This window comes from Apus apus, chromosome 5 (genome assembly GCF_020740795.1).
Source record: "Apus apus isolate bApuApu2 chromosome 5, bApuApu2.pri.cur, whole genome shotgun sequence".
In the NCBI taxonomy this organism is placed as follows: Eukaryota; Metazoa; Chordata; class Aves; order Apodiformes; family Apodidae; genus Apus; species Apus apus.
In genome coordinates this window covers 40,265,128-40,275,366 of record NC_067286.1, presented here as the reverse complement: position 1 = coordinate 40,275,366, position 10,239 = coordinate 40,265,128, and the positions used below count along the sequence as shown (strand labels likewise).

The following is a 10,239-nucleotide window of genomic DNA, read 5'->3' as shown; positions in this document are numbered from 1 at the left end:
GAAGCCTGTTTCCTGCTGTCTTTGGGAGGTAACGGGTTATTCACTCATGGGGGTGGCGGGAGGGGGGGTTACACCTACTCCCATTAGGGCTTTAGCACTTGACTAATTCAGGTACTTAGCATCCTATAGACAGGGACGGTTTGAAAGCAGGCAGTGTTTGCAGTGGGGAGGACTGTTTATATAAACAGGACACCTCTGTAAACGACACTAATATTTGGGGTTAGGTGGCGATGGAAGAGAAGGTCCTATTGAGCCGGGAGACTCCCCAGTAACTTGGTTGATTCCTTTCCTCTCAGCTTTTAAGGGAGGGGGCTCGGGGCTGTAGGAATATATTTTTGGGGGGAGTGTGCACAACCTACCATGGCCACATCTGGCAGAATCAGTTTTACAGTAAGGAGCATTTTGGATTTACCAGAGCAGGATGCTAATAGCATAAAGCAAGCCTCTGACCATCACCACTCAGCGGAGAACTACACCGGCTCACCGTACCGAGGGTGGATAGAAACAGACAGAAATCTCTACCCCTGTGAGTATGAAACGGACAGTTATTCGCCATCTCAGCACATCTGTCTTTTATTTGGTTTTCCTCTTATTTTGGGCAGGAGACAGAGAAGCGAATCGTCAGCGTTTGTAGCCTACAGGATCCGGGGAATCCAGGCTGGGAATTTTATAGATTGTTGCTGAATTGCAACAATGAAAGAGCAGGAACATCCCACGATGTTCCTGGAACAAGCCACGAGTTTAGGAGAGAAAAATTTATTATTTTTTTTTCATAGGTCTATGCATGTTCCCAGCTACGGCAGGAAGCAAAAGCTCAGGCTGTATCCGCCAGCCTCTCTGCGCTTAACATTTAAGCTCATTTACCGGATTTTTTAATTTATTTTTTTTTCCTTTCTCTTCTTCCCCTCCCCCGTTTGACTGTTGCAAGAACTCCTGTCTTGTGGTGCTGGACAGGTGTCAGGTCACCCCCGCACCGCAGAGGGAAGCTGAGCGCACACCCACGCCTCGCCTCCCCGCGCTGCCGCCCAGCGCGCCCTGGGCCCGCCGCCCACACCCGCTCACTCTCCATCGCGGAGAGCAGGCTCCGGCTCACAAACCCAGCTACGTAGCGCACTGCTCTTACCTCACACACCTAAATTGTGCCACAGATATACGGCGTTTAATGTATACCTGTCTGTTCATGACAGGACACCGTCCTTGAGATGGATGAGGGAAACCCATCGGGATAAGTTAAATACTAAGGTAATCGAGGAGTTGGAGAAAAGCAGTAATGAAAGGACTGGGCAGTCGGATATTAGGTTTTAGCAGAAGCGCTTCCAGTCCGCAAGCCACGGGCTGTGCGCGTAGCAGCGGCCGTGCCGTGAGATGTTTGACGCCGGGGCAGAGCCGTTCTCCGGTGGGGGCCAATCCTGCTCGTTCCCGTGGGTTACGTTTACTGTATTCGGGGTTTAGTTCGTATCTCTTGTTTACTGTTGGGATTAAACCGGCCCGGTAAACAGCCTGCGGAAGGCGTTTCGGCTCTCGACGGCCCGCCGCCTCCTCGGTGCCTACCCCGCGCCGCGTCTCCGGCCGCCCACTCTCTCTAACTCCCTCGCTGTCCCCAGCTTCCGACGAGAGCGGCCCGGAGCTGAGCTTGCCTGATTCCACCCAAAGGTCGCTCCCAGCCAGCCGCTCGGAGGCCGAGGAGAAGAAGAAGAAGCGGAGGGTGCTCTTCTCCAAGGCGCAGACACTGGAGCTAGAGCGGCGGTTCCGGCAGCAGCGGTACCTCTCGGCGCCGGAGCGGGAGCAGCTGGCCCGGCTGCTCAGCCTCACCCCCACCCAGGTGAAGATCTGGTTCCAAAACCACCGCTACAAGATGAAGCGGGCGCGGAGCGAGGCCCCCGGCAGCCCCCCGCCGCGCCCGCCCGCCCTGCTGCGCCGGGTGGTGGTGCCGGTGCTGGTGCGGGACGGGGAGCCCTGCCGCGGCTGCCCCGCCAGCCCCCCGCCTCCCGCCGCCCGCCCCAAGCTGGGCTGCGCGCTGGCGGGCTGCAGCACCCAGGCTGCCCTGGCCCTGCCGGGCTACCGAGCCTGCCCGCCCGCCTCCGCCGCCGCCCTCGGCGTCTTCCCCGCTTACCAGCACTTGGCTCACCCCGCCGTCGTCTCCTGGGGATGGTGACAGCGGCGTCTCGCCCTCCGGGGCCGGACTCATCCCACGGGCGCCGGGGCGCGCCGGGCACCGCGGCTGCCGGGCTCCGGCGGGGCGGGCGGCGGAGCGGCGGCTCCGAACACCGCGGCGGACCGGCCGGCCTGGCCGAAGCTCGCCCGAGTGGCCCTCCCCTCCCCCGGTCTCACCCGAGGGTGTGGATGCGGGGCGCGGCTCTAATTTTGTAAAACCTCCACTCCTCCTGCTCCTTTTCGAGAGATTCCTTGTTAAAACAAACAAACAAACAAACAATAATCCTAGCGACCTAGTTTATTTTAAAATAGCTGATTCTTCCAGTGACTAATAAAGTTATTTTTAGCAAATAAGTTTTTCCGGGTGGAGAATTGTATTTTTGACGAATGGGGCATTTTCTTAGGATTACCTCCTGTGCCATCCATAAAACCTTAAAGACTTGTCTTGATCGCGCCAGTGGAATTTCACTGTCAAGTTCGTTTATTTTACCCACGTACGCCGGTAAACGGCGAATAAAGTTTGCTGCGAGCATTTCACTGTAAACTTGGTGATATTTCCTATGGGAAGCGTGAGCCCGGAGGCCCCCGTCTCTGGGGTCTCCCTGACTCTTGGTTTTGGGCCGCGGTGCTCGGCGGAGGCTCCGGAGAGGCAGCGGTTCATTTGCTCTTTTTTTAGAGCCGCTAAGGCAGGAACTCGGAATTAAGCCAATCTCCCCGTTAGTCTGGATCTGTTCCAAAGATGATCCACGGGGGAAGTGCAGCGAAGATAAAATAGTGATGCCTTTTAATGACCAGAGAATCATGTTTTGAAACGTTTTTATGAAGTATTGATAATACTAATTTATGGCAAAAATAATAAATTTTTCCTGGCAACGGCCAACGAGGAAAATCCCTCTAAAAACACTCCAAGAGCAGATCTTTAAAATATAGACTATATCGTTTGACTCCACCACGCCGTCAGCAGCCGCGGATCAAGAACGCGGACGGGAATATCTGGGAGCAAAGACCCTACGGGGACCGATGCCAGCAACCTGCCCGCCGAGGAAAGACCACCAAGGGAAAGGGATCCGTAGAAGCTATTTATTTGGGGTTTTTTTAATTATCTGGAAGGGTGTTACTTTGGAACACATGTGCCTCTTGGATGTGTCGTGCTGCTTATGCATCCCGGGGAGCCCACGGGGAGCGGGGCTGCGAGGAGCCGTGGTCAGGGCTGGGGACGCGGCAGCATCGCCCCTCTCCCTCCCAGCCCTGTTTTCCCCAGGGCCGCTTTCCCTCCACCGGGGCGCCTCAGTGTCGTCTGTGGCTTCCCTTCTAAAGGATCCGACCCAACTGTAAGTCAAAGCAGGTCCGGAGGATGGAGAGATGACGGTCCTCCCACCTGCATCCACTTCTCTGCTTGAACAAGAGGCCATGTGCCAAGGGGGAGATGCAGAGCGGAACAGGCTTCTGGGATGTGCGGGAAGGACCTGGGGAAATAGTCTCTATGTCACCTGTTCTTGTTGTTGTTGTCTTCCCCCCCTTCCCTTTATTTTTCCTCCTGCCATCCTAAGTCTTTTTATCTTTTCCTCCTTTTTTTTTTTTTTTTTCCCCCCTGTCTCAGCTGCTGGCCACCTTGTCTCCCATATGGATGGGGTTATCTTAGAAGAATCTCCCAGAGAATCCCTCCTTAAACCTCCTTTTGTCTTGGGGGTTGAAAAGAGCATTGTTGTGCATGAAAAGGACCTAGACAAAATCCGCACTGTTTCAATTCAGGACTGTTTAATCAGTCCCTAGTGACAATTTTATGGGTTTTAGGCGGTACAATAGTATCTTTTAAAACCTTGTGGCCTTCATGAAAACAAAGGGCTTGAATTTTATGGGCTTACAACTCCAATTAGAACAGTGCCAATGTGTATGGGAGATTATCAAATTTGTATCATAAAACCCCTTTATAAAAAATGATTGCTGGAAGCTGGGGAGAGACGGGGGGAGAAGGGACCCGAACTTCAAGCAATGGACTTTGTCGCATGTAGTTTTAAAAGTGCACATGCTACTCGCCATTTTAACTCTTTGTGACCCAGCTGTGCAGCCAGATCAGCCATGGAAACAGTGTGAAATCGTCCTTAGAAATGGAAACAAAGAAAACCGGAGAAGATCCTTCCTCCTCAGCCCAAATCCACCCTCCGTCAGCTTGCAGAGTGCTTGGCAGCATCCCACCCAGAAGGTTTTCTCCATAACTCCTCGGTTATCTGGGCCACTCTTCTGCCTTGGAGGACACACATGGCCATAAGCAGGTTCTGTAACACAGGTGGTCTTCATGATATTACTGCTTTTATCATAGAATCATAGAATCATAGAATCATAGAATCATAGAATCATAGAATCATAGAATCATAGAATCATAGAATCATAGGGGTTGGAAGGGACCTCGAAAGATCATCTAGTCCAACCCCCCCGCCAGAGCAGGGTCACCTAGAGTACATCACACAGGAAGGCATCCAGGCGGGTTTTGAATGTCTCCAGAGAAGGAGACATTTTATCCATTGTTCATACAGGCGATGCCAGAGGGTATCCCTTCCCAGCCCCGGGCTGCAGCCATTTCCTCTCCTCACGAGCTGCAATGCCCGGTCATGGCGGGTTTCTTGACTCAGAACGTGCGGTTTGCGAGCGTTGCCTTTTACCAAGCTCAGGGAAAGGAAAGGTGCGATTCCTGGGGGCTGGCAAAGGTTAAAGTCGTGCCCTCGCAGGCTGAAGAAAAATCACAACAGAGGCACAGGGAGAGCAGTAGAGTTAGGTTCAAGTACTGAGCAAAGCAGCCTCCTTAATAAGATACATTCAAGTAGAAAGAAGAATGTATGAAATAATGAGTCAATTCAATAGACTGTGGAGATTTCCGGTAAAAAGAAAAAGTCTTGTGGAGAAGATTGAGTGAGACTGAAAATATTATTTTTTTTCTGATAGAAATGAATGAATCCATCTAAACTTTAAGTGTATTTAGCAAGAAAAATTTATTTGTTAACCTTACCAGTGGCTAAGCCATATCTAGGAGATACATCTTAACAGATGTCGTTGATAATGGCTTTGAGGAAAAAGAAACTTACTGCCTTTCAGTGGATCTTCTGATACTTTGCCTTGTTTTTTAATAAGGCTAGAAATAATCTCAGTTGTTGGTTTGTTGTTTGTTTGTTGTTCTTTTTTTCTCCTTCTCAAGGGGATGAATGCACATACAATCTCTGTATTTTCTTGCTTTCTTTTGCCCCACCAGATCTCACTGTTACTTTCACCCTGCAAACAGGCCTGTGATTTCCCTGAAACTAATGAATAAACATGCCATGATTGAGATCTAAATGCCATCTTCAGCTAATGAAAAGCATTGCTAACATCTTCAAACATCTTCCTGGGTGCTTTATTCACAGTCAGTAAATGAACTATCGACTTTGCAAAGGCCCAGCCCTGTTTCAATGGAAGTCCCTAGGCATATGTGTGTTAACTCAGAACTAAGGCATTAAAACAAATCACTACACTGCCTCCAAAAAAATGAACAATAATTCTGAAAGAGCACACAATTGAGCTTCTTTGCAATAATTGGTGAATGAGCTGAGTGTGCCCCTGCCAATGCATGCCTATCATTAGTCTTTGGATGTACACACTATGCATTTTAAAAATTGCAACAGATGAAAAATATCTGCTCCAAAGCATAACTTTGCCATACATCAAACTAAATACTTCTTATCACTGTCTAAGGAAAGGCTCCTGGCAGCCTTACAGCATATGCAGTATATGCGTCTGGGTTAAGAACCCATGAGGACTGTGCTTTAACAAAGTGAAAGACAGGCCCATGGAAACTCTCTCACTTTTCAGTGCAAGTAGCACTGTTCAGAGGAAGCCTTCCACCCTTGGTTAGAGCTTAGGTGATGCTGGAGGGGACAGTGACCTCATTTTACTTTCAGAAACAAGCCATTCCCAGAATTATAGGGGCAGGAGCACAGGCCTAGCTCTCCCTGTACTCCCCCCTGCCTTTTGTAAGACACAGCACATAGCCCCCTGCCCCACCCACAGCCAGACTGCCCATTCGTGGGCCCCTCCCCACCCCCCAAACCCCTGCCACCGTCGATTCCGTCCCTTCCTAACCCGCTTTTAGTTCACAAATCTAGACCATAACAATAGAAAAAAGCAAAACAACAAAACAAACCCACAAATACTCAAAAGTAACAACAGCCTTTTCGATTTATTAGCACCACTCAGAAATACGTAAAACATTGTTTTTCCAGTAATTTGTCTGCTCACAACCTAAATACAGCCATTTTAGTCAACTCTCTGTCACAGCGACTTATTACCTCAACTTTTGCATACTAGAGTTTTTTTAATTCACAGTTCAAAGAAATGTCTCTATATTTTCATTGAGGGACAGCAACGGCAACAACGGCGAGAAAAAAGCAGCAGCAGCAACACTTTCAAACCCCACCATTCTCTTGCAGTTTATTCCTTTGCACTGAAAAAAGGGGGTCAAACTTGGTTTACCAGAATCAGGGTTGTGTCATACGTACCATGGGGAAGAGCAACTCTGAAGACGTACTAAGTAACAATTTAATTAAATTACAATTGCATCTATCACTGTTCTGGTTTGGTGGTTTTTTTGGTAGCAGGGGAAGGGCCCCAAGGGTGGCTCCGCTAAGAAGCTGAGAAGCTTCCCCTGCCCCAAAACCGGCCAAGGGGCCATTAGAGGGACAAGAGATGCACCTCTGTGATTAACATATGAAAGAACAGAGATAACACCGAAGAGAGAAACAATCGTCGGTGAGAAGAGCAGTTCTGGAGGAGGAGAGCAGTGCTGGAGGAGGAGAGCTGTGCTGGTGGTTGGTCAGGAAGAAGGGGACTTCTGCTCGGGCACCTTCTTTCCTGGACAGACTTGATCAGTGGCCAAGGCCAATTGTGTGAGGTTTAACAAGGCCAAGCGCTTTGGTCACAAGAACCCCATGCAAAGCTACAGGCTTGGGGATGAGTGACTGGAAAGCTCCATGGTGGAGATGCTGGTTGATGGCCGACTTAACATGACCCAGCAGTGTGCCCAGGTGGCCAGGAAGGCCAACAGCATCCTGGCCTGCAGCAGGAATAGTGTGGCCAGCAGGAGTAGGGAGGCAATTGTGCCCCTGTACTCAACACTAGTGAGGCCACACCTTGAGTGCTGTGTTCAGTTCTGTGCCCCTCACTACAAGAAAGATGTAGAGTTGCTGGAGCATGTCCAGAGGAGAGCTACCAAGCTGGTGAAGGGTCTGGAGAACAAGTCCTATGAGGAAAGGCTGAGGGAACTGGGACTGTTTAGTTTGAAGAAGAGGAGGCTGAGGGGAGACCACACTGCTCTCTACAACTACCTGAAAGGAGGTTATAGGGAGGCAGGAGTTGGCCTCTTCTCTCAAGCAAATAATGACAGGATGAGAGGAAATGGCCTGAAGCTGCACCAGGGGAGGTTTAGACTGGATACTAGAAATAATTTATTTACTGAAAGACTGGTTGGACAGTGGAACAGGCTGCCCAGGGAGGTGGTGGAGTCACCAGCCCTGGAAGCATTTAAAAGAAATACAAATACAGTGCTTAGCAACATGATTTGAGCACTGAAAGGGTAAATCAGGTTATAGTTGGGGGATTTAGGTTATGGTTGGACTTGATGATCTTCAAGGTCCCTTCCAACCAGGATGATTCTATGAGCCTGAAGAGAGAACTAATGGCCATTGTGAAAAATAATGTTACTGGGGACAGGGAGGCAAAGTCTATGAAAAGCAGACTTTCAAAGCATCCAGAACAGCAAGCTCAGGAAAGCAAACTGGCAATGTGTTCAATATATTTCATGATGGAAAAGGGGATGAAGAGCAAGGGGAACCAGGGTGGTTGCATAATTTTTTTAATTAATTTTTTTAAAACAATAGGACACTAGTATATTATGAGGCAGAGAAAGAAAAGCCAAATTATTAGGGGAAAAATTTAAAGCAAAGTAAAAACAAGGCAATTGTTTGAACCAGAAAGGGACTAAATAGGAGTAGATAGGATAGCAAGGTCCATCTCGAGTAAAAGGATTGTCAGTGTTAGATATAGAGAAGGTCCATGATGAACAGTTGATATTTCTCAATATGGTTTTCACACTTTTCTTGTTTGTAACAGCAACTGTAATACACATTTTCCTTACTTTAAGTGCACAGAGATAAGCATTGCATACATTCAAGAGTAATGAGCTGCCTGATTAGAGGTATGTATTTCAGTACCCTTTAACAAATGATTAAAGGAAACTTAGATCACATTCTCTCCGTTTCATTTTTATGAAAGATTTCTCACAAATATCAGTCCAGGCAGGAAAATGTGTGACAGTCCATTAGAGAAAGCATAAATCACTTCTGAAAACTTATTATCCAGTCAGAAGTTTACCCTGATACTCTCCACTATGACCCAGTGTTTGATCCCTGTTCCTCTGTCTGAGTAACTACTTCAATAAGCAATTCCACTCAGCTGGTTAGAATCCCATTTAACTATGCTCCTGACTCATTTGTGAGCCTAACTGCTTACCACTGGTAGCAGAGGATTTAGTATTTGAGCTCACATGTCAAGCAGACATTTGACTGCTTAACTTTTGTCTTCTTACACATTGGGAAATAAATATAAGAAAAAGTTTAACATGGTAAAGACATTGGGCAAGAAGTCAAGCATACAAGATCAATGAAAGTGTTCAAGTTCTCTCAAAAAAGAGGGTTTGTTTTAAAGATAAATTGAGCAATAATGAAATTGACCTTCAACAAATCATTCCAGTTGTATTCAAGCAGCTTAGCTAGAAAGATATCAGCAGACTAGTAAGCTAATTCTAACTTGTAAAGAAAATAATGTGGAAAGGAAGTTTGAGAGTCATGGGTAAAATGCCATTTTATCAGCTAGCAAAACATATTTCCATCTAAACTAGGTCTTGAGAATAATCCACCTCAAAAAAAAAAAAATCTGAAAAAGGAAAAAAAATTGTTGAAAACCTGAATAAAAAAAAGCAAATGCTCAAATACCATCATCTGGAAAAAAAAAGTATCACAGCCTAAATTGTAGTCAGAGTACCTACAAGTCCCAGATTTTCTTCCCAGAATTACATCAAATGTACTACAACTCTAAGCCTTCCCTAAAAAGTCATGAGGGAATCTCCAGGTCTGATGCCAAACATATATCCAGGATTCATTCATCCTTAATAGACAACCATCAAATAAATCACCTTTTGTCATTGCTAATACCAGTGAAACAGAGGTTTAGGTTACCATTCCAAGAAAATCCAAACCACAAAATCTAACCTGCCTTTGCCTTGTTATTACTGCACAAGATGCTCTCAGACAATGTCTACAAATCCAGCCCTACGCTTCTGTTCCCATGTTACTAATGATGAAAGAAATCTCTTGCTGTTTTAGACAGAGAGAAAGACTCTTCTTACTAGTACTTGCTGCTCTGACCCACATGGCTGCTGCTTCTTGAGTGTCCAACATATATTCTCCAGGAACTCTTGTTGACAAGATATTGCCTCTCCCAGCATTCTGTTCCCTTTGCCATGCATGGAAGCTTCCCTGAGCAGTTGAATCAGGTGGGTTAATCACCTCACCTATCCTGGCACCTGGGAAAAGCTCAATTACTAATAGTAGCTGGGCTCACAAGCAGGCTTGTGAAACTGGTACCAGGGAGGTAAGAAAAATTTTGATTAAAAACACAAATCATCTGAGTTGTTGAATAAATTACAGCTGCTTCATGTTTTAACAACAGACACAGGGATCACTGACAAAAAAAACCACAAGTAATTCTAAAAGGAAAGGAGGGTAAAAAAGTAGAGTGAAGATTATACATTACTATCTTTTGGAAATCCTTCTTTCTCATTTTGCAGGTATATATTTTTCAGTTCCATGAGAGTTATGTGTGAAGTAATCCTCATTATAAACTTCTCCTTGAATTCCACTACATTTTCCCATTCAACTTAGAGAGTCCCTGTGAGAATTTACTTTCTTCAGCATCTCAGAGTTGGATAGGTGTGTTTCTGGAGATGCTGACTAGAATATACTATGGTCAGCAGCAATCAAAGCTTCTTAATGTTCATTTTGT

At 46.8% G+C, this 10,239-nt stretch overlaps 1 protein-coding gene across 1 annotated transcript; it reads left to right on the top strand.

Annotated features, from left to right (window-relative positions):
- The first annotated feature begins 360 nt into the window (after positions 1 to 360).
- Positions 361 to 2,155, top strand: NKX2-8 (NK2 homeobox 8). The gene is made up of 2 exons (XM_051622024.1): positions 361 to 526; positions 1,605 to 2,155. The coding sequence occupies exons 1-2, from the start codon at positions 361 to 363 to the stop codon at positions 2,153 to 2,155; spliced, it is 717 nt and encodes a 238-aa protein (XP_051477984.1).
- Positions 2,156 to 10,239: the final 8,084 nt, after the last annotated feature.